Source organism: Dendronephthya gigantea, unplaced genomic scaffold (genome assembly GCF_004324835.1).
Source record: "Dendronephthya gigantea isolate DGI-Jeju-01 unplaced genomic scaffold, DenGig_1.0 000159F, whole genome shotgun sequence".
NCBI classification, from domain to species: domain Eukaryota; kingdom Metazoa; phylum Cnidaria; class Anthozoa; order Malacalcyonacea; family Nephtheidae; genus Dendronephthya; species Dendronephthya gigantea.
The window spans coordinates 90,631-115,993 of NW_021163169.1; the positions used below are offsets into that span (position 1 = coordinate 90,631).

General features: G+C 36.6%; 1 protein-coding gene across 2 annotated transcripts; it reads left to right on the forward strand.

Moving 5' to 3' along the window:
- The first annotated feature begins 1,449 nt into the window (after positions 1–1,449).
- On the forward strand, positions 1,450–24,117 carry LOC114537524. Of its 2 annotated transcripts, none has more exons than XR_003688597.1 (4): positions 1,450–1,507; positions 1,740–1,843; positions 2,637–2,715; positions 3,229–3,431. XR_003688597.1 is itself a non-coding variant. In XM_028558570.1 (4 exons), exon 4 carries the CDS (start codon positions 19,525–19,527, stop codon positions 23,716–23,718), a length of 4,194 nt encoding a protein of 1,397 aa, XP_028414371.1. In that variant the 5' UTR covers positions 1,450–1,507; positions 1,740–1,843; positions 2,637–2,715; positions 19,499–19,524; the 3' UTR covers positions 23,719–24,117. The 2 variants fall into 2 exon arrangements, 1 of the variants encoding a protein (XP_028414371.1); XM_028558570.1 differs by lacking the exon at positions 3,229–3,431 and adding an exon at positions 19,499–24,117.
- The last annotated feature ends 1,246 nt before the right edge of the window (positions 24,118–25,363 follow it).

The window sequence follows — 25,363 nt, forward strand, 5'->3', positions numbered from 1 at the left end:
CACATAGAAACAATGTAGTAATTTTTAATAATTTTTAATTTCTATAACAATCCGAACATGATTAGTTAATGAGCTGTGAACGATTGAATATATTGATGCTTCACTAATGTATTTTTATCACTTAAAAATGGTGCGAGATGCAGCATCGAAACGTTGTAAAATAATAAATTTTATATCGCTTTTATTTGTGTCAAAACTTTACTCAAAGAGCTTACTGTTTAAACACTTGAAACGCGATAATCAACTACCACTGTTCAGGCGTCTTGGACGAAGTAGTGAAAAAGTTTGTAATACGATATGTGCAATCGAATTCATTCAGTTGTGTCAAAGTTTTGAATTAACACCTAAATTTGCCAAAGTTGAGAGTTCGAAAGCTGAGAAATGGAGCAAGTCAACTAAGGAATAGGAACAAAATGTAATTGCAGAAGAGCTTATTAAGAAACGAACGTTATTAAAAGAACAAAAACGAGATTTTGATGAGTTAGCGAACGATGTGAGAGGATAAACTACAATCGTACAATGTATGTGTATTTTGACTACAATGGCGGATATTCGAAGAAGATTATATGAGCGTAATATGAAAGTTAATTCTAACAAGATATCACGACTGTTGTCTCGAGTAACAGACGTTGATAAACATATTCATAACATTTCATCCTATGAACTGTGTTATTTTCAAAAGCTAGCATTGTGCCGAGAAATTCAACTAACAACAAGAAAGATGAAAAGCAAAAAAATCCCGCGAAGGCGGGAGTTTTTGAAATACAGTATATGCCTGTCAAAACTCTTTATCACACGTTTTAAATACTGGCAAACACATCAAATTATTGTTTTTTAATCGTTTCCAAACATTGTTTGAACTCACAGACTTCATGAATATTTTAACTCTCTTTAATTTGATTGATGAAACGTCTTCCTCCGTTTGAAATTCATATTTTATATAAAGGGCGAATAATTTAAATTTTCAGTTGGGAAAAATAGAGCGTTTCTGCACAAAAAATAAAAGAATTAATTGAAGTTTTCCAGTGCCGATGTCATATGAAATAAGAGAAAATTCGAAATATATTAACAGAAATATAATGTTTTTAATTCTAGTTCTGAATTTTAACCAAAGTTCCTTCAGGTGATAGCTCAGTCTATCGCCTCTTTGAAACATAAACCTTCGTTGGTCTGGTGCTGTCTTCTTGGCTTCTAGTCTTTCGTTCGTGAGGCTTCTTGCGGCTTCGGCTCTCAACATGAACGCTAAGCGTACCTATTTTTTACGAAACGAAATCAGTGTACGGAATTAGTTCCCTTGACGGCCTTTCGGCCCTTCGTGCCGACCGGAGATCAAGCATAATATTATTATGTTGCGTATTGCGTTATGTGGGTATGGTACCATATATTTTAACCGCAATATAACGGTATACAACACTTCACCACATGTTTTTCTTCCAATTTTTTTTAAATATTGAAACTGTTTTCATAATTCTCGTCTGCGAAGTATAACATTCAGGAATAAACAAAGGTATTACTGTTAAAATTGTATTTAGATATCAAGGTATTTATCAGTGTAGGTGTTGTATTAATTATTTATAGTTCATTAGAAATTGCAAACGACGCAAAATTACTGTAGAAAACTGTAGTACTGTTGCAGAATGTGGTAATATTTCATCTTTTAGTTTTCACCTATCTTTAGATGTTCATTTGGGAATAAGACATGCCTTTTTTCACAATATTAACACTATTTTCTATTTTAGTTTCAAGAGGAATTTATGTGCCCAGCAAGCCAGCATTCCGAATTACGCCCCTGTTGTCAATTTGCTTCACGACAATATTTGAGTATATCAAGATATTTAACGCTGTAGGTATTTATTATAAGTTCATTAGAAGAATCATGTTATCTTAACAACCTTGTCATTGGGGTCGTAAACTGCCATGGTCATATGAATATATGTACTCCTCCAAAATATTGATTTTATCATAGGCAGCCCAAATATGCATGATAATTTGAAAGTTTTATTCAGAATAAAAGGGTTTACAAATCTATTTCTCCAGATTAGATAAGTGGAAGCTATTGTACATAGCATAAATTTACTTATTTGTATTAACATAGTTCTTATACCAGTCTAGGGTACATCCATGCAATTGCCATGCTGGAGGTTTAGAAATGTATTATGTTTTTATGTCAAGATGTTTGAATTTTTTGGCAATCATCAAATATAATTATGTAGTGATAAGGTCTGGTGAAATTAAGCAAGATGAATAAGAGTGTTACACCTAGATTGCTTGTTTAAATTTTTGGTGACCATTTTAACCATTGACAATGGAATGATTTGTTTTATTACACACCAACATCTTAGCGATTATATGCCAACACATGCATACTGCATGAGGTGTATAAAATAATTTCTCAGGCTAAAACATAATTCTAATAAATTAAAACATTTATCCTGAAGTTGTGGATGCCAACTTCTAAGGATTTTCATCATCCCTAGGGTCACCAAAGTGCTGCATGGTAACTGCAGCTAGGGCAAATGCACAACTGCAATCATAGTCAGAATTTTTAAAATATATTGGCTAGACCACAGTGGCGATAAAAATGTTAAACTATTCATATTTAAAACTTGACAGATTTTCTTACCTTTTTCCTTAAGAATCTGGATTCATTTTCACTGTGTGTGTTAACGATGTTTCAAATTGAATGATGTCTTTGCTCTGCTATTGAATGAGAAGGTAAGGGATTGTGGTTTATTACACATTTTGTATCTCCAGTTTCTGCATTCATTTACTAATGACTCCAGGTATCAGCAGATGTGCATATATAAATATCTTTATTATATTATAATATGCTCATCTTATGAAGTGGGAAAGTGAACACTAGTGTATAATCCCAAAAATGGGAGATCACTAACCCCTAACGGCTTAAAATATATATTGGGTTCCAAGTGCTGAGATTTGAGATAGATGACCAAAATTTTGAGGTATTGTAACATGTAAAGTTGACTAACAGGAACTATTTTCATGTGGATATCACTGCATGGTCATGACAATTATGGCGAGATCTTTCCTATAGTGATACATGAGTGTTAATTGAGTATGAAAGAACTGTTTCCGGGTAAACTAGATAGATAGATAGATCCTTTAATTAAAAGGGCAGGTTGCAACCAAAAGGCTGAATTGCGTACGCCAATTAATTTACAATCAATGGTTGATTAGAATAAGAAAACAAAACTGTCTATTTTACAGACATATCAATATATATGGAACTACAAAACTACAAAGAGGTTAAAAAACAATTAAGCATGCAATAAAATGCTTGCAGGTGAAGGGAAAAAACTGTTTCTAAATCTGTTCGTTTAATTTAGTCTGCGGAACAACAAAGTTTCTAGAGAGTCTCAGATTATAGTATGGGAAGTGTCTAGATGGTATAACATAAATGTTTTCTGCTGCTTCTCTGGTAAATTCTTTAAATAGTTTTTCGCATGCTTTCACGCGCCTGTCACTTAATGACTTGATGCCACATTTTTCTAAGCAACCCGCATAGCAATTAAGTGGATAGATAATTGATAGGACACGCTTTTGAACTCGTTCAAGGGAATTGGATCTATAGGTACATAAGTTGGGGGGGGGGAGAAATGGTGTAAATTCCTAAACTGGTCTAACACAGGTAGTGTAGAAGTTTATAATGTCCACTTCAGGAATGTGACTATGTGAGCACGTTTCAACTGAATAATGAAATAGATACGTTTGTTAACTTTCTTAATTGTGTTGGTTACATGTTGGTTCCACTTCAAATCTTTGGATATCGTCAATCCTAGTATTCTGGCATGGTCCACTGTCTCGATAAGATCTGAGTTAACATGAAGATGAGGAAAACTTTCTCAAATTTTGTAAAGCTAATAACGATTTCCTTACACTTAGAAGCGTTTAATTGCATATTGTCATCTTCTGACCAAGTTTGAACATATTTTACTGTATCCTGAATATTACTAGGTGTAAATAATTTCGGATATGATGGTATCATTAATGTATTTCCATCGTTCGTGATGGGGAGAATGGAGGTGATTTATCATTAAAATAAAGAGCCACGGTCCCAATTTGGTTCCCTGGGGGACACCAGAAGGAACATGTAACCATTCGGACAAACAATCTCTTGCTAATTTCACTCGTTGTTGTCTGTCAGTGAGAAAGTCAAAAACCCAACGTTTCATGAAACTTTCGTTGCTAAAATCGCGTTTCAAGTTTCGTCACTAAATGACATATCTTGCTATTTGCTAATAACATAATTCACACACTGTTGCTCTGTGTATTGCTTTCAGTCCAGCTCTTGAAAACGTCAACAACCAACTGTCTGTATGTATGGCTTATGTATGTAGCAACATCATAAGTGTTCGTAATATGTCGGTTCTTATGGCATGTTTCCAATACCTAAATATATATACTCAGAGTAACTCAGACCAGATAGGACAGTCGTTAATGTCAGCTATCTTTTGAAATTACTGGCTGCGATAATCTTTTAAGGAATACATCATTACAATATAGCAAAATTAGGCAGTGCTTCAAATCTTTTGTGTTCAAATTATATTTTGTTGATTAATTATATTAAATTTTATTTTGTTATATTTGGCAACATTGTTTAAGTGTTTAAGACTCTGGATTCCCTGGGGAACATCGGGCCTCAACGAACCTCCTCCAACGGACATCAGACACCTAGTCACGGGTCACCCACATTAGCTTTTCATGCAGTTATTTGTCTTTCATTGTCGAAGTCATTCCGAGGCTCCGATAAGCACACGTTCCATCGCCCAAAGGTTATGTGTATAACTGAACCGCGAGTATAGGCGAACATTAAATGACTGTTGACAAGACATGTGTAACATTAACATATCGTGTGGGCGTTGTATACATATAATTAGACAATAGGGACCTTAAGCATGTCGGACGGCAACACGACGACGACGCGGCTGAAATTCTCCTTTAAATAAATGCTATAGTAAAGTTTTTTTTTATCTTATTAAAACATTGTGTTTATGTTTAAGGACAGTTCTATAGAGCCTAATTTGAGGTAGGGCTCGCTAAGTCCTGAAATGCACCCGTTCTGGGCAAGACGAAAAAAACGAGGTTTTCCCGTTGTAAACAGAACGAAGACGACTTCTAAAACCCATCATTGGTCTTTAATTATTCATTTCTTTTCAATGACCCAGTGTATTGATAACCGTCGTCGTCGCGTTTGCGTCCTACATGCTTAAGTTCCCTAATGTATACGTATACGAGGCTGATGTGGTGTATACGTTGACAATTCGCGTGAGCATTGTATACGTAGACAGGATGAAGATAATTAAACAATGTATACGACGCTGATGTGTGGTACACGTTAACATTTTGCGTGAGCATGAACCGGGTACAGTTTTATGCAATGATAACTGCTTATGAGCACATGCTCATCTGCTCATAAAACTGCATTATACTGTTCGATAACAAGACACTCCCACATTCCCGCTAAATGAGATATTTCAGGACCATTGGAAATTTTTGTTGATAAAATGAAAATTAATGTATGAACTAGCATGAGGAAGAAGAAAATTTTAGACATGGATGATTTAAACATTTATTATTTGTCTTGCAATTGTCTGGCAATTAGTTACATCACAGTTATAGAATATACATGGTTTAGAGACTACACAAAAGTACAATAGAACTCGTTATCTATGTCGGAGAACATTTATGAAAAAATTGTTCTTTGTTCGTCACGTGTCTATTGTATTTTGAACAAATAAACCAATAGTAGGGTCTGAATTAACATGTTGTTCAAGGAGCTAAGCCAAGCCATTGCTATTGGTTTGTTGGGCTAAAATACAATAGACATGTGACGGATTTTTGCATAAACCTGGACAAAAACATAGATAATGAGTTGTATTGTACTTCCATCTAGTCTCCAAACCATGTATATTCTAATAACTGTGGTTACATGCAGCAATAAAAAATAATTACTTCTAAATCGTTATCGCTTTTTGCTCGTTTGCCATGGTTTCCTTAAGAAAGGTTTAGTAAATCATTTGGCTAAGTTAAAATTCTAATCTTCATCGACATCATCATCATCATCACTGCCTTTATTTTCCTTCACATCTTCAATCTCGTGGTCGTTTAAAGCCTTTTTATAAGAAACTTTCTCTTATCAATTGCAACTTCTATTGCTTCTTCTAGGTCAAAATCATCATTTTGGATAAACGCATCTTTTGTATGCATTATTTTCTTATGTACTGGGTCTTTCTTTATTTGTCTCATCTACAAAAGGCGCTCTAAATAAATATTTCTAATTCTTTCTGGAGACTAGGCATAACATTCAAGTTAGCTCTCTCTTTAGCAGTGTGCTCATCGAAACCACTGCTTATAAGCCTTTCTTCCATTTCTTCAAAAGCTGTGTTACTTCTTTGTTTTGCTTCTTCTATTAACGGTATCCAGGAATGCATTTCTTCTCCAGATTCTGATTCAGTCGCCGTCGAATTTCCAGATTGCTGAGTGGAAGTTGTTGAGACATCATCTTGGAAATTTCTTTCTTGACTGTCCGAGTGTGTTTGAGACATGTTTCTTTCTTGTTCTCGTAGTTGACAGTAATCCTGTTCGTGTCTGCGCTGATTGTAATCTCATTCCCTTAACACTGGAGGTGTGGAAATGCCTTGTTATCGAACAGTAATGCAGTTTTATGAGCAAATGAGCATCTACTCATGAGCAGTTATGAGCATGTGCTCATCTGCTCATCGCATGAAACTGTACCCGGTTCATTGAGATTTTTTAGACCCAAACACCTATAGTTAAATTTGTTCAATTTAGAAAGTAATGTCGGTAACAATTTTTAAGCAGACGAGTAACTGCGATGAGCAGATGAGAATGTGCTCATAACTGCTCATGCATGAGCAACTGCTCATTGGCCCATCGCAAAATTGACACTCGATTTTTGAATAGATTGATATTGATTCAGTGTCCTTTTCAAGCTTTGCTATAGTGCTCGAGCTAAACACATTTTGTCAGTGTTATTAATACGTATAATTGATCTCATGTCGTTTCTTTCCGATGCCTCCGTTGGGCATCTCAACGTTTCATAATATTAACATTTACTGAATCATTTAATCTAAATTCCCGATTAGATTGAATAACTCGTTCAATTTCTGCGATGTTAAAACACGCTCAGATGTTAAGCCCAATCTCCACCAGGCGAATGTATTCACGCGAATAGATCAAAAGTAGGAAGCGAATCTACTTTTTTGCGGCGAATTTTTTCGCAAACCAATCACATCATCGGATCCAGTAGCGTAGCCAGCCTGTCGATTTGTCCCGCTATGCTAATATTTTAGTGTTCACTGACTGTGAAAACAATAGATTTCTAAAGACATGAATAATTATTATAACTCGAAATTTACATAGCGGGACAAAATCGTCAGGCTGGCTACGCCACTGATCGGATCTCAGATATCGCTTTGCATCGTGCGAATACATTCGCCTAGTGGAAAACGGGCTTTAATCTCTCACTAGACATAAAGTGTAAAGATACTGGATATTCTGGAAAAGGACGAGCACTTATATGCTTACTGTATTTTGATAAAGCTTAGGCACAAGTATGCAAAGCGAGGGTCACGCATGCGCAAGCTTTTACCCGGCGTCTACTTGTGTTCCACCCCATCCCCACACGCGATAAACCTAACGAAAGAACCACTTGACCAGCTTTGACCAGGGTCTTTGCCGCAGCGTGGGCCGTGGAGCGTAGGTAAAAGAGCCTGGCTTACGAGGTTTGTTTTACAGCTCCCTGGCTGAGCCCACGTCATCTCGGCGGCCTTCACTTCTGCGTCTATGCTTCTTCACCAGGTCTGCTTTGGTCTGTTCTTTGGTCTTGTCTGCCTTTTAGTAGACGACGAGCATTGCTTCAAAACATTTCGGGCGTATAAAAATCGAGCAATTCTTTGAGAATCTACGCAATTTATCAACTTATGCATGTTATGAATTACGAGCATTCAATTCAACACAAATATAATTTGGAAGGTTTATTCCATAAAAGATCTAAGAGGTTTGGATGAAACGACGCTGTGTTTTTTATGTATTGATAGATCTCTTACACGAATATATATTATGTCGATGGCAAGTCGATACCTGATATTCCGCATACTGTTGTACATAAATGATACTATACAAAACGGACATTTTGTGCAGTAATCAAATCATTTTGGCGGTATACAGTATTGATTATAAGTATATTGTTTTGTATAGATTTACGCGTCGAAGTATCTACATCATAGACATAATATGCACCGCGGTTTATTTACATTATTTACAACGCAACTATTTTGGCTATTATGAAATGACGGATAAATTGTTGCCATCATTGAGTGTAGTCACAGCTGTTTGACGAAGAAAATAGACTAAACTGACTAACTGAGAAAATCGCGCCCGGTTTACATGGGCAACTTAAATTATTATTTAATAGTGACAATATCCGCGACTAACGTAACGTGAGTACTTTGAGCTAGTTCATTATATTTTTACTGGTATAAGTCAAAATTTTTATGTTGGGACAAACGTCTGGTTGCTTAGGTATTACAGGGCATAGAAACTTTGCACTATCCTTGGATCCCTAGTCTTTTCCCCTGTGGGTTTGAGTCTAGGGCCTGTCTTGTGCTGTTGAAATCTGATTTTTCGTGGGGTCTCACATATCCATCTCCATTTTCTCTTCTTGATGTCAACGTCAATGGGGTTTGTTCCGTTCTTTCCCATAATTCTCTGTTGGAGATGACATCTGGCCAGCAAACATTGAGAATGGTTTTGAGACATCTGTTGATGAAAGTTTGTAGTTTGTGGGTGCTGATCTTTGCTGCCCTCCATGTTTCTGAACCATACAGCAGCACTGACTTCACATTTGTGTTGACGATTTTGAATTTGTTGCAGGGTGAAAAGGCCGAGGAGCTTCAGATGAGGTGTAGGGAGTTGTTTAGCAACATAAGCACTGTTTAAAGCCATTATAATGAAAAACCTGTCTTTTTCTGCCAGTTTTTAGCCATAAAAACCAGTCGCGCAGCTTGAACGATAATTGCATTGGGGAAGTAGATCCGTCACTGAAGTTGTGTGAGAATATTGACGCGGGCGTTGCTTGGGCGAATCGCCAAAGTCAGCCAATCACAGGGCATAAATCTGTGACGTAAGGCAGGCAACTATCATCCCGCATGGTTTCGAAAAAATTTCACTAAAATTTTGACGAATTTTCGATAAATTCAGCCTTTTGGTGTGATTTAAGACCAAAAAATTACAGGATACATGTTTAAAATTTACTCGTGCTCATACTGAGCTGTTTTTTTTTAAAGTGCCCATGTCATAAAATTGGAATTTAGATTTTTAGAATCTTTGTTTAAAATGAGTTGTAAGTTCTGAATCAAAACTGAAACTGGACTTTCATTTTTCGAGTTATTGCCATCTAAACATTGATTTTGGTGGAATGAAAACTCTGAAAACCGCGCAAATGAGACTGGTGCGAAACAATGTGTTTGACGTTACCATAGGAACTCGTTCGACGCGACAACTTAGTAACTCTATTGCATGGAGTAATAAGTAGAAGCTAACTGCGCAAAAAATTGGTTGTTCTTACTTAACAGACAATTCTGTATAAAGTGACTTGATATATTATCAAAATGTGTTGTGAAATGGCTTTAATAATTTTACGTTCTTGGCAACAGTCGCGCAATGATTGCAAATTCGCCATGAGTCATTACCAATTGAGTCACTGTAAACACGAAGGCAGTGTTTAAGTTAACAGATAAAGGTTTCATGCATGCAGGCATCATAAAATAACGTCTCAAAAGTTGGCACATTTTAGTAAGGAAAGCTAAAGAATATTGGTAAAAAAGATGCGATGATAAAAGCGAAATGTACTGGGTTATATTTATATACACATGATTTGATATGTTTCTTTTGCGCGAGACGTGTTAGATTTCTCAGTTAATATAATTATTGATATCTCTCAGTCTCTCATTGAACTATTTTTTAAAAGCGCATGGGAACTCCACTCATACTCTAGCTCAGTTGATTTGTAACGAAAATAAACCAGAGAATCACACTGGCATGCGTGATTGAACTACACATAAACACACTTTAGAATTACCGGCACTCATGAGCCACAGGAAAACGTCAATCATAATGCTATTAATATTATATATATATATATAGGGCAGTAAAATGTATTAGGGTGAACTGTATGTGCGCAATTATACAAATGACGATCAACTAGGACGAAACTTAAGGAAAAAAGTTATATGTTATGCAAAAGTACAATTGCCACATTACTACCATAGAATCTATTTGTAATTTGAATACTGTATAGTGTATATCTAGCGTAATGATATTACGTTCTGGGGTCACAGAAAGCAAGTCGCGCAATCAAAATCATAAGAAAACATTTGCAATTTACTGACGTCTACGATCAAGTCTTCGTTGTAGTTTCGATGCGATGATCGTTATACGATCGCTCCATTTCGCGATAGCCTTTCAGCTTATCATCGGCATCTGGTTTGTTAATTTATGGTCCGAAGTGTTCTTACTGCCTGACAAGGCTGACATTGACCCGCGTTCATGGTCTTAACTTTTGTTCTTTCTTGATATTGCATTGGCAGGAAAACAATTCTAATTGGTGTCATTCCTTTGGTAACTTCTCATTAGCTAAACTTTATGAAGACATATTTCTGCCACGTTAAATAACCGAATTTAGCTGGTATGAAATCGCTTCTCTTGGACTACATACTACTAGGGTACCCATAGGGTAGGAAGTCCTGCCTGTGAGTAAACTGTAGTCATCAAAGGAAACATTAAACTTGTAGAAGAACAGAAATCACAACCACCATTTCCAATCACAATCACCTACGTTCAAGACGAGATTGGAAATATAAAATATAGTTCACAATGCTTAGCCTCAGTTTATTATCATCATTAAAACAATATTGTTCGAGAACAGAAATGTTCTACGTAGCCTATATATAAATTGATTTTTACAGAACAGAACCCCCAACAGAACACAATTTTTTTCGATAATGTTGTTTTAAAAATCGCTCGATATAGTTATTAAAATCTTGCTGCTGTTATGCGCAATGCTTTCGATCAATCGTCTTTTGGTGAAACGGATACCACGTTTTTCTTTTGGTTGAAATAGATTTTGGCGTTTACGGTTAATAGTATTTCCATCCAGGTGTCCTCATCAAGGGTGGTACAATCGACGCTTTCCACGTCATTTTGTTGTTCGTAAATTTCCACAAGCTGTTTAAGCTTGTCGTCAAATAATAACAAGCTAACAGCCTGGCTTTTGTCATCTTTAAATAGGACTTTAGCCGTAAATCTCTGCTTACATTTACTTTTCAGTTGCCCTAACCCACATTCAGAGCACTTTACAATCTTTTTGCCAGGAACTGTTGCTACTTTTACATGGCACCTATTACAACATGGAAAGTTGTTTATAGAATCTACACCTTCCGCAGGACATTCAACGAATTTAAGATCGCTTTGTATATTTACTTGGTCTTCCAGCTGTCGAAGTCAACTTCATTCTCGGTCGTATCATCTATTCTTGACCGCGTATTAATCATGATTTCGTCTTCGTCGGTGCGTTGATTTCTTTTAATTTGAAATCTTGTCAACTTTATTGGCGACGAAGACTCAAATTTTGATTTGCAATTGGCGTGTTTCTCAGGAGAGAAACATACCATCCTATAGGTCCTATTTTTCGTCTGTAGGTCCAAGTCGAAATACAAATTCTTCCGTTGACTTTGTTTGATTGGCGATAGGTTGTGCAGATACGCCAGAATTGGTTGACCTAAGAGGGGACGAAAATGAAAGATTTTCTTCCTAGTACACTGTAACCAAATTTTACACGTTGTGCCGAAGCAGCTGATTTGCCCATGTATTACACGAAACGTGTGAATCTTCACAAAGTTAAGGACTTGAAAACTTACTTTCATCCAGCTTGGCGTTTTCTTTAGGCAATTTTTCACTAACGCCTAGAAAAATAAATAAATAATACATTAAGCCACATGAATAACACTCGAAGCCAAAAAAAGATTTAGTTCAGTCGATCTGAGTAGATTTGTTAGAACTCACCTTTGCTCTAATGTGTAATTTTTCAACTAATATAACCGAAAGAAATTTGTACATACCCTTTTGCTGTTCCACTTGCGGTATTTCTGACTCGTTGACCTCTAAAATGGCTTTATCTGCACCATCTGCAGATTAAACATAAATGTTTAGTCAGGAAAGTTTAACTCCATCCTACACGTACACCTTATATATTTATTGAAAGTACATACCATCTTTGATGTCAATTTCACTCAAATCCATCTCTAAACAAAAAAAACCCAATTGATATTTGTGAGATAAAAAACGTACTAATGCAACCAGATAAACATAAGATACAAAGTAAAAACAAATTGAAACATAAGATACAAAACAACTGTCAATTGTAACGACGTGCGACGAAAATTAAAATGGTTGTGGGGCGTGTTTTGCTGGCAATTTCCTTTAGTCGATTTTCTTCTTTAAGTCTATATTTAAGTGTTTCTAATTCTTTTATAGAAATAAGTCGGTCAAATGTGATGGGTTCAATTACTAGAGAGGACAGATTACGAACTCGGCTTATGGCAACGTATGTCATACCAACGGTCAATTCTTTCTTTCCTATATCAACCCATGCGTGATCTAAAGTCATTCCTTGACTCTTATGAATAGTTAATGCCCAAGCTAGAGTCAACGGTAACTGTTGTCGTTCATGGATAGAGCTATCAATATTAAAACTTGCGGTAATTGGTGAGATAGGAACATATGATTCTCTATTGAAAAAAGATGGCCCAATATAATTATCGAATTTAACAATGACAGCAATTGGTAAATCAGGTGGGGAATGATTAGTTGCATATATTATATTGACTACAGTTCCGTTTGATCCATTGCAAAGGCCGGCTGAAGGCCACAGATTCATAGTCAACATGATTTTAGCACCTTTGCAGAGGAATATGCATGGGTGCAGGCCAAAAAATTGTTGAGGGCTTATATGCTGAGCCTTGGCAGTTGAATGACGAGCGTTTATCATAGCAATTGGGTTATTCAACTTTGCTAATTGTTCGTAATTATATTTTGCCACATCTTTATTATTGTAAAAAAGTCTTGTGGCTGTATTAAAATTGTTTAGATTTTTGACTTTGCTTGGTTGTCTATCAAGTAATTTCTTCCAATCATCAACGGTTGATTGACCATTTCTCAACCTAGCCAAGAGACTTCGAAATGATTCTTGATCAGATTCCATGCCGGAAACTCTTTGATTTTTTGTTAATTGAATAACTTTACTGAACATTGAGTACGCAATCAAACCCTGTTGACCTACGTCATTTGATGGCTTGGAGTGAAATAACGGTTTATCACCAACAGGTGGCAATTGACCAGCGTCCCCAAAAAGAATAATCGACTTTCCCCCCAAAATCTCCTGTTGTATTCCTGTTGTTTGTCTACACCTGCGGTCTATCCATCCCATTGTGTTTTGTCCAAGCATAGAGTACTCATCCATAATGATGTATTCAATACCAACTAGTGATTCTTGTAACACAACTAGACTCTGCCCAGACAGATCCTTTTGGCTAGCAGGCAATATTGGCAGCTTAAGAAGAGAATGAATTGTTACCCCATTGATATTAAAAGCTGCTTTTCCAGTTGTTGCGGTAACAACACACCCTTTTTTAAGGTAATTTCGCACAGCATTAATTAGGTAACTTTTTCCAGTCCCTGCTTCCCCAGTAACAATTAGTAAAAGGGGTTCTGATAACTTTCCAGAGGAATGGTTTAAGATAATGTTATATGCAAGGCTTTGTTCTTCGCTAAAACAAGTAGTATCAACAGGACGATAATCAAAATCAAGCTGTGGACTACGTTCTCTTTCAGTTTGAATCCACTTTGGCATTTCAGATATTTCCTGCTGATTGTAAAAGGTTTGATCTAAAGACCAGTCATACACTTGTTCACTGGGCTGTGCTCTGCTTGTTTTATTATTATGCAGTTCAGCAATTATCATCCAGTCTTCCTGAGTTGGATTCTCTGTAGGAGCAGGTCTTCTTCTGTTCGAACGGTGTATTCGAAGCAACTTTGCAATTTTTGTTCCCAATTTGGAACATGTTTTTTGGCATAGCTTGAGTTTAAGAATTCTTGCCAAGCAGAAATGTAATTAATATCGCAACGATCGAAATCTCCCCATGCAGCATTTGGCGAGTCTATCCATGGTTTGTATTTAAGTAGCTGATATTTGCAAAATAATCCATAGCTTTCACTTTTAGGATTTGCGGAGTAGTTTGAGAAAGTCCTCGCTACAACATTTTTGGGTTGATTTTGCAATTTTTTATTCACAACCTTGAACTGCGTTGCAAAATCGATAAGATTTAAGTCAAATATGTTTGGATGAGACTGTTGGAAAACCCCCCTCTTTGCATAAGAATCTAACAACGAGTCTTTAGTGCAGTATTCGGATTTCTTAGCAGTTGTTTGAACCTTTCGCGATCCATTTAAATTTACAGGTGTTACACGAAAAGTGGAGCTGTGCAACTTAAGTGACATTAATAGGCGTATTGTTTCTTGAGCACCGTAATCTCTTTCACCAAGTGTTTTTATCATTACGCTCTTAACAGCTTTAGCAGCGTCAGAAATTGTATCTTTACTACAGACAACACGAGTGAACGCATCATTAAGAATAAATGCACTATCCCAGTATTTAAGTCATAATGATAAAAGGCTAAAAGCCTATAGTGAAGTATATCGTTTAACAATATGAATAAAATATCGAATAAATAGGAACTCGACGGTAAAAAACTCACCAAAATACCTTATACCTCTAATACTTCGCAGTACTATAATATGTAGCCAATTACGTAAATTTCGCCTTCTGTCTAAAATATCAACCTATAAAATATAAAAGAACAGTTAAATATGAATAAAACATTGAATAAATATGAACTTAATTACAAAAAAACTCACCGAAATAGTTTTCCTTCTTCGAAATAAATTCGCCAAAGTTTATGCAGCCAACACGTGGAATGGTATAACCTGACACCGAACTCCAACATGCAATGCGTCAAAAATTTTCATCGCAGGTGACAAGAGTATTATGTTTCGTTTATATCGAAAATCTACTGCAGGGGCGGATCTAGGGGTAGTCACACCGATCACGCGACTAACGTAAAAATTTCGCACTAATTAAATGCAGTGAGATTATATTTTTCAGATCGCAGTCCTGTTGTAAATTTGTACAGTTGCATAATAATTTTTGCGCTTATGAAATTAAATAAACACTGATCTCGTTCGATTCCCTTGCTCCTGAATGCAGACTTGCGCAATATTTTCATTCGTTTCTATGGAGACAAAAATTCTGCTCGTTCTGGAGGTTTGGTCTGCTCGTTTTGGAGGTTGGTTAGGGGCGTTTCTCATCAATCTGATTGGCCCATTCGGTAGTTTCCATGGAGACAAAAATTCTGCTCGTTTTGGGGGTTTGGTCTGCTCTTTCTGGAGGTGTGCCTGTGAGCTTTCGTTTTGAGCTTTCCGGATGACTTCATGCAGAGAAAGCTTTTGCAGTCGAATACAGTTCTTTGCAACGGACGCTATTTGTGGCACTGATAACCATTGCTGAGAACATGTTGTCGAGTAATTTTGCTATGGAGGTTTGTTTTCATAATATACTCGTTTGCGTAACGAATTGAGAAGTGTAATGTCGAGTGTTCTACGCGAAGGTAAATTTAATATTCACTCTATGTTCATGTTTATTTAAACTATTCTCCGATAATACTATAAGTTAATATATACTATAAACCGAACGATAACATAAGCTGTATATTTCACTTGGACTTTGAAGCTGCCTTTATTAGCATTTATTTGCATTCGCCCGCCGCCGGTCAAATGTCATAAAATTATATTAATATTCAGAATTTGGAGCCGTTCATATTCTCATTTGTTGTATTTGTTTATTCATATTAGCTGAGCGTGAGCTGGTGTGTTATATCTGTATTATTTAAAAGTGTGATAGATTTTGAATACGAATATTTGTAAAATCATGTTATGTCTGTATGTTTATATGTCTGCACCGTAGAAATAATATCCAGACATGTTTAATAGTATTATATATTAATGCTTGTTATGTGGCCCGCGTGTTTCTGCTATAAACTTATAAAGCAATTTTGCTTTGACCAAGCTCAATACAATAAAGGTGTGATTTATATCGAATCAGCTAGTAAACTGTGAAATACAACTAATTTCATCAATCTAGGGGGGGGGGGGATTCTTCTTACTCTGTAAACGTAGTCATTGACCTGCGAAAATTATGACGTAAACGTATAACGTAAAAAAAATCCTAGATCCGCCCCTGATCTACTGGCACCCTAATACGCTAATACAATGTTCCAAAACACGTTTTCACCTTTATTCACAATATAAATTAACATACCATACACGTGGTATCACGCACCGCACCGCGCAAGGTGAAAATCGTAGCCCTCCCCGAAATACATGAAAGAATTTCACAAACGTGTAACAATAAGGTCGTCAAATTGCTGTTCGTCTGCTAAAATACAAAAGAAATATCCTACATTGTGTTCAGGTGAATGTTAATTATTTCTCTCTTACGCTACATAACATATGCTCTCAGCGTGTCAACTATGGCCGGAACTTAAATTCAGCCACCCCCAAAATAAAATATGTTCCTCCATCCCTGCCACTGGTACCATCATGCAATGCGCCAAAGACAAATTTTGATTTGCACCCCCATTTCTAAATTAGGATCTGCTGCCTTGCTCGCTCGCTTCAGGCTCCCTCGCTGCGGCAGCAATTATTTATCAAAAGGCGCAATATGCGAGTTCCTATTGTGACGTATTAGTTACCAGTTTCCGACTGTCGCGGATTTCAAAAACTTTTGCCGTTAAAATTTGAAATTTTCAAACTTTATCGCTTTATTTCTCCGCGAAAACAAACTCAATTTCAAATGTGATTACTATTTTCGTAATCTACGTTTCACGGCAATTCTAATGAGATAAATTCCAATTTTATGACATGGGCACTTTAAGAGATTGAAGTTTTTTTATGTGTTTTTTTATTGATATATTATTTGTATACAGTAATATACTTGCTAACCTTGTATATATTTTATACATAAGAGATCATTGACATTTTTAGTGCAAAGTTTGAGAAACTTTGCAGTATTGTGATGAGTGGCCGAAAATTTAAACGAGTCAGTAAGTCAGTCAGACAGTCAGTCAGTCAGTCAGACAGTCAGTCAGTCGACTATAGTCAGTCAGTCAGTCAGTCATACTCATAGTGTAAACTTTACGGGGGGTAGCTTGATTTATACGTATAGTAACTTTTTGTATATGATCAGTAATTTAAGGTTTTTAAATCCGTTTAACTTGCTTTATTTATTAATGTACTATACCCCTTTTGCAAAGTTCACCAAAATATTGAGGGATTTTGGCGGTTACTGTAAATTTTGAAGCATTGCTTTTCCCGCGGTTTGGGTTATGTTTTAAAGGGATTTGGGCAGAATTACCCCCCGGAACACCCGATTCTTTCTTACACGTCGCAACTGCGCATGTGCCGTCGAGACGTGAACATGATTCACGATGTAAAGAAACGAGGAGCAACGAGCATTGCTTCAAAACATTCCGGGCGTAAAAATGGAGCAATTCTTTGAGAATCTACGCACTTTATCAACTTATGTTATGAATTATGAGCATTCAATTCAACACAAATATAATTTGGAAGGTTTATTCCATAAATAGAGCTAAGAGGTCAGGAAGAAACGACGCTGTGTTGTTTATGTATTGATAGATCTCTTAGGCCCTGTTCATATGAGCCGGGCTGGCCCGCTTTGCCGGGCTAGCTCGCTTTGCCGGGCTGGTTTATTTTCTTATTCACATGAGGCGGGCTAGCCCGGTAGCGTTACATCATTTGTTGATGCTTCACAAATCGAAAAATGTTGCTTGCATTGATTACAGTGGTTTTGGGCAGATATATTTCGTTAATTTTTGAAATGTATTGTGTTCTTTTGGTTTGCAAATACATATAAAATGGCGAAATGATGCTATGAAGGTATATTTGTAAAGAAAGCGATCGACGATTTTCAGCCCGGTTTACCGGGCTAGCCCGCCTAGTGCGTTCATATGAGCCCGTTTTGCCGAGATCTCGCCTCGCTTTAGCGAGATCTCGCCAAAGCGGGCTGGCCCGCTTTCCATGTGAATCAAATTTCAAAAACATATAGAAAAACTTAGGAAGCGGGATCTCGCCTCTAGCGAGTCAGCCCGGCGAAGCGGGCCAGCCCGGCTCATATGAACAGGGCCTTACACGAATGTATATTATGTCGATAGCAAGTCGATACCTGATATTCTGCATACAGTACATAAATGATACTATACAAAACGGACATTTTGTGCAGTAATCAAATCATTTTGGCGGTATACAGTATTGATTAGTAGTATTGTTTTGTATCGATTTACGCGTCGAAGTATCCACATCATATACATAATATGCACCGCGGTTTATTTACATTATTTACAACGCAACTATTTTGGCTATTCTTATGAAATGACGGATATATTGTTGCCATCATATAAATGTAGTGAATGTAGTCACAGTTGTTTGACGAAGAAAAGAAACTAAACTGAGAAAATCGCACCCGGTTAGGCCGGTTTACATGGGCAACTAAAATTAGCTATAATTTAATAGTGACAGTATCCGCGGCTAACGTAATTTGAGTACTTTGAGTAATTTCCTTTTGATTAATGTTTAACCTAGCTCGTTATATTTTTACTGGTATAAGTCAAAATGTCTATGTTGGGACAAACGTCTGGTTGCTCAGGTGTTACAGGGCATGAAAACTTTGCACTACACGGCCAAAAATTGATCAGGTTGTCACATCAGGAGTGAACAATGTTGTGCTGCACCCTGGAAACAGAATTGTTAACAATGTTGTTGAACCTTGTTAATCATCAATGTTGATGCAATATTGTTGTAACAAGTTGCAACAACATTGATGATTCAACAAGCTTCAATAACATTGTTAACAATACTGTTCACAGGGTGCAGCACAACATTGTTCACTACTGTTTTTAACAACTGGAATCAACATGATGATTTTTACGCGTGTATCCTTGGATCCCTAGTTTAATTATGAGTGCGTCCGCTACTTCATGTAATGCTAATTTTAACGGATCAAAATGCTAATTGTGGATTAATGTCATAAAAAAACAAATTTTCGGGTAACCTATGCGCATACTTGTGAAGATTTGGTGTTCCATTTAACTCACTGAATTTGGTTATCCTTTTCCCTGAGTAGCTGGTATAAGGAACGTAGTATGCTTGTAAATTTTTTGAATACGTTTGACAAAGACTTTTTTAAAGTAGAGCCGAAGTAATATCTGAATATTGTGTCCTGTTTTTATCAGAACAATCTCCCGACCATTACCTTCTCTGATTTCAGGGATTTCCAATTTAAAGATCACTTTAATGGATCCAATAAAAAGCAAAGCTAATTATTCCCGGGTTTGTCAACTGTTGGTAGATAAAGGAGGAGATGCTTTGAGACTTTCTTTGAGAGATGCTTTACATTCGATGCATCCACCTTCCTCCTTGGCCTCTGCATTGAAGGCCAACAAGAAGACCCTGCAGAGAATGCGATACGATATAATTAAAGCCCCGCAATGGGATCTACTCTTCCCAATATCTGGTACACCAGATTCAAACAAATTCGATATCACCTTACTGACTGTCCTACTTCGAAATATTTGTGGATTGTCTCCACCAGCGACTGGGTGGAATGTTATGCCTCCAGTTAGTGATACATCTATATCAGCAAACATTTTGAGAGTCAAAATGTTCAGGAATGAAGTGTATGGTCATATTCCAACTGTAGGTTTGGACGACACAACGTTTGAAAAATTGTGGCGAGAAATTTCGGTACCGTTGGTCAACTTGGGAATTTCTCAAGAGGATATTGATGAGTTGAAAGTAGCTCCTCTCAGCCCTGAAGAAGTAAGTTATATTAACAGTTTAAAAGAATGGAAAAAACTAGACGATGACTTAAGTAATGTTAAAATAGAATTAGGTGATGTTAAAACAGAATTAGGTGATGTTAAAAGTGAAGTAGTGAAGCTAAGAAAAACAGCAGATGAGAATGTTCATCAATCAACTGTCGAGAAACTCGCTAAATTTGACTTTACTGGAAAGATTGACGACCTTTGTAAAAAATTTCATGAAGGAACTAGAAAATGGTTGTTTGATAAACTCTCAAATTGGTTTGTGAGTAAAGAAACCAGGGTTATGATCCTAACTGCAGGTCCAGGCGCTGGAAAAAGTGTTTTATCTGGAAAGATTTCTGAGCTGTATAGAGGACGTGACCAACTCGCAGCTCACCATTTCTGCGACTTTCGAAATTCTGATTACAGCAATCCTCACAGAATCCTCCAGTCCCTTTCCAGCCAAATGTGTGAGAATGTTGATGGATTCCGTGATAAACTAACCGAAATCCTTCGTCGTGAAAATTCTCGGGTCTCGCTGCCAGACGCATTTCGTGTTCTTTTAAACGATCCACTACACTCTCTTCGCCGAAATGATCCAATGTTGATCATTGTTGATGCCTTGGACGAGAGCAAAACTGATATGAAGAGCGAATTTTTGGAGTTGATATCTGAGAAATTTTGTGAACTGCCGGATTGGATTAAGATATTCATTTCGAGCAGACCGGAGCTACAAGTACGGAAGGTACTTCAACATTTACAGCCGTTAGAAATCCGTCCTGATGATGAAGATCACAATCAAGATATTGCGCTTTTTATTCGTCGTGATTTACCTAATCTTGATGATGATAGTTTAAGGTTAGTTATTTTGAAGTGTGAGGGATCGTTTTTGTACGCTTATCACTTAGTTCGTGAATTAAGAGAAAAGGGCTTGGGAATTGAACCCGACTTAAGTGATTTCATCCCCAATGGTATTGCCGGATATTACGAAAAACAGTTCAAACGTTTGAAAAGCCGCCTCCAAAGTGAAAAGCCAGATACCTTTTCCTCTATCTTAAAAAGTTTTATCAATGTTATTGCCGCTGCATTCATGCCTTTCCCATTGAAAATTCTTTTTACATGCATGGGTCTTCCCTGGGAAGAATTCGAAACACGCACAGCGATTATGAACATTATGTCAGAAATTCTTCCAGTTTATGATGGTTGCCTGACTCTTTATCATAAGTCATTATGGGATTGGATGACGTTGATTGGGTATGAGGAACATGCGTTTGTTGCAGATGTTAAAGACGGAAATGGACGTCTTTGGCGTGCTTGTGAGAAGGAATTCTATCAGATAGATTCTTTAAAGTCCGTTTTAGAATTTAAACTTTCTCTCGAGAATGAGTACGCTTTGGAAAATGGTTTAAGATATTTGATAATAACAGGTAATGTGGAGGAATTTCACTGGTTGGTGCATGTTGGCGTAAACTATTTACGACTAAAATTTTGTGATCACGACCGCGATATTGATTTGAACAAAGTCCTTGACAAGTATGGTAGTGTTCTTTCCAAAGATATTTATTACCGCATCATTCAACTGCATTCTTTCGTAGGAAATGAACGAGATCTGAATTCAAGGGGAACAGGACCTGCAGCAAATTGTGACGATTATTTGAAAATTCTTGCAAACGGATACTTTGATTTTTCACAAAGTAATGTCTGTCCTAAAAATGTTGCTAGAAATATCTTGCATTCAATAAATGAGATTTGGATAGAACGTGAGGGAAATGAAGAGAAACATAATTTAATCTGTGTCTTGCCAGTTGATTCAATCATCAGTTCTCTGTCACCAGACAATACAATGTTTGCCCTCTTTAGTACTCACACATGGACAGTGCAAGTGCTTAAAATACCAAGCCTCGCGACTCTTTTCAAAATACAAGTAGATGAGATACACGTATTTGACGCCTTCTTTATCTTTTCTCCTGATTCGTCCTATTTGTTATGCAATTCAATTCGGTCATGCGTCCTTGTTAAGGAACAAAAGGAAGTACCCTTCATTGCACACGGCCGCGACGACATTAAGAGTTGTTCTTTTTCTTCGTGTGGAATGAAACTTGCTACATTGCTTTACTTGCAGCCATTCATCCAAGTGTGGGATGTAATGAGGAAAACGCTATTAGCAGAAGTTGACATTTTTGATCATGGATTTAGGTATTGTGTTTTTAGTTTGTGTGACTCCTACATTCTCCTTTTGGGTTTTGTTTCATCGGAATCATCAATATATTATACGAATGTCTTTCGCTCTGAGAATTTGGAAAGAGTGTTTACTGAAGAGAATTCTGTTGCGCCGTGTTTGTCAAGTAAAGATTCCATTCAGATTTGTTCACCGGATATCTTTGATCCTGACGAACCATCCGGTAGGATTAGCTTTGATCATGTTTGCTTGCCATCTGGTGAGATAGTCCTCCTTTCTAATAAAAGATGTTCAAAAACCTTTTTATGGAAGGGAAAAAAGTGTGTAGCATTTCACGATTATTCTTCCGAAGGTGCTGTAGCTCTGATAATATACGATTTTGTAAACCAAGAGATAATTGACGTCCTTCAGATTGATTGTTTGCCTGTTGGATGTGTTTTCAATCATATTTCAAAATTAGAAGGGACGAAATTCTTTCTAAGTTTGTATCCAAACTTAGTATTCATTATATCTCTGGAATCTCCTGATGCTTCTTTTGTCGATAACAGCGAAATAGATTGCTGTGCATTATCTCCGGACACCTTGTATGTAGCGTGCTGTTTTGAAAATTGTATTCTTTCAATAAGAAGTATCGACAGTGGGGAAACATTGCAAACTGTTGCACTGAAACAACGAGCAGTGGCGTGCTGGTGGTCTGAGTCGTATCTTTGGTTGGTTTCTGATGGCGTGGTTGTTAAATATCCTTATGAACCTTTGAATTCAAATATCTTAGGAAATCAAACTGAAGAATCTTTTTTAAATTTTAGTCATGTTGTTAAGTTTACAAAAGGTGTTCTTGTAATTAGCACTAATGGAAGAATTTCTATTTTGAAAATTTGTGGTGAAGATCTCAGTCTTCAAGAAATACCTTCTTGGAATTTTGACGAGGCCCATAGTGAAAAGTTCACTTCTGTCGCAATAAGTTATGATGGGTGTGCCGTTATGTTACATTGCAATTTGAGGAAAATTTATGAATTGTGGGAAATAGAATGTGGCAACAGATGGTTTGTACGTTCAACGGGACAGTTGAATGAATCAGTTGAATGGTTCTTTTTAACTGGTACTAATATGACTCGTAATTTAGTATTAGTGTCATCCGACAATCCATTAATTCCCCGTGATAATTTTGTTTTACGTTCTATTACGTTTCAAAGAAATGGTATAAAAATTGCGCATACTCTTCCTATTGGACCTTTTCAGAAGGCTTTTTACATGGATGCCGAAATTGTAGGTCTTTTCAGTAGTGGTATGATGCATTTTGTTAATGTGTCCGAAGGCAGAATCATATCCTCTGCATATCTACCTATTGAGTCTCCCAATGAACATTTTCATTTTTTCCTCCCATCGACTTGTTCCTTTCTATCCGTCGGGAGATATGGTAACAAACGTTTTAGAGTTCATAACTTTAAAAAGTATTTATCGCTTCCTTTGCGTAATGATCCTGGAAAATGCGACTTTCTGTCTTAGATGAGAAAATATCATGAATCAATAATTAATACTAAAAAAATCATTTATCGATAGAAAATGTTCAGGTAGATAAGTATTGCCAATTAAACTTACAGATAATAACCCACAACTTAATTTGAATAAACGACGTAATATTAGGGACAAACCATCAGATGTGTCAAATGTTTGAACTGTGCCGATTTTGTTAAAAGAAATAAAAAAATCCATTTTTGACTAAATCTTGTATCGTCTTTATAGCATAAGAGTCGATTGATTCAAATATTTGCTGCGAAGTTACTTGTGGTAAGCGTGCAAATACACAGCTAATTCAAGAAACGGTTTCCATACACATACATGTGACGTCGCCAGCTCGTTATAGGTCGGTTGGAGGATACTCGTGTATTTGTTCTACATATAGTCCTAACACAAATACATTGCTCTAGCGGTCAATGAACATGCATGGATATATAAATGTGCATGCTCTTTAATAATGGTGGTACGTCACTGGTTATATAAAATTCAAAACGCAAACTAACTAAAACAATTTCTCTCCGATTGTTTCATGGAAAATTATATGTGCACGCGTAAATAAGTCTGCGTATGCACAACATACCTGGACCATGAATCTTTGCACACCTATAACCAAATATTCTGATGTTTAAAGTTTTAACTTCCTGGGCACTTTTTTTTCTTGAGTTGGCTGTTTACGGCGATTTCTTGCATATATAACTTGGTGTACTCTGAGCAATTTCGTAATAATTAAAATGATCGTTACCTGAGCAAATACTTTTCTTAGCATTGGATAATGAAGGGCAATATATTCATCAATTAAAAACCTTAATTTTAGGCTATCTGATGTCGTTACTATAGTTAATCTCACGCGTAAGGCCCAATTACACTATACGGGGTCGCTATTGAATACAGTCAAATTTTTTAGCTACTAAAAGGCTGTGAATATTTTTTATGTCTGATCCAAAAAAATCTACCAAATCTATCAAACCAACGAGCTTTTACTACCAAACATTTCTTGTTAACGGCAAACGAAAGTGTCGTGAGCAGCTAATCCTGTGTCGTGCAATGTGGGCCTTAGTCACATAAAATTACTGTTACTTGTATATCTGCACAGTACTGTAAGTTTGTGCAGTTCTGATTTCATCCTGGAAATCTTGAGGCTATAGATCATATTTAATCCCAGGTCATATATGGTGGCCAATTTATACCACTTTCGGTATACTCATTTTAATAATTGTGTTTGTTTGAAAATTATTGTTTAAGAATAAAAATTGTTTATTATTGGCTACTTTTCGGACATATTTTATGCTTGTCTTCAGATTTAAAAAATGAAGTTAGAGTTAAGTTTGAAGGCGATTAGATAAACTGCAGAGACTTTCGTGTATTCCTATATTTATTTAATCAGTTAAAAACAAAGCAAAAATACCAAGTGAACGAGGGAAGACAAAAACCTTCGAAACGAGGATGGTCGAATATGATTTGGTTGAACCAAGTTTCTCCAGATACTGTCAGAGATAAACTTTCTTAAGGCCCGTTCACACGATCCAACTGTCTGATCCAATTCATTTCTGACGTATGGAATATAGTTGGTTATTGATAAAGCGGTAGTGCTTGACTTTAGTTAATTTGTTGTCCACATACTTTGCAAGTTAAC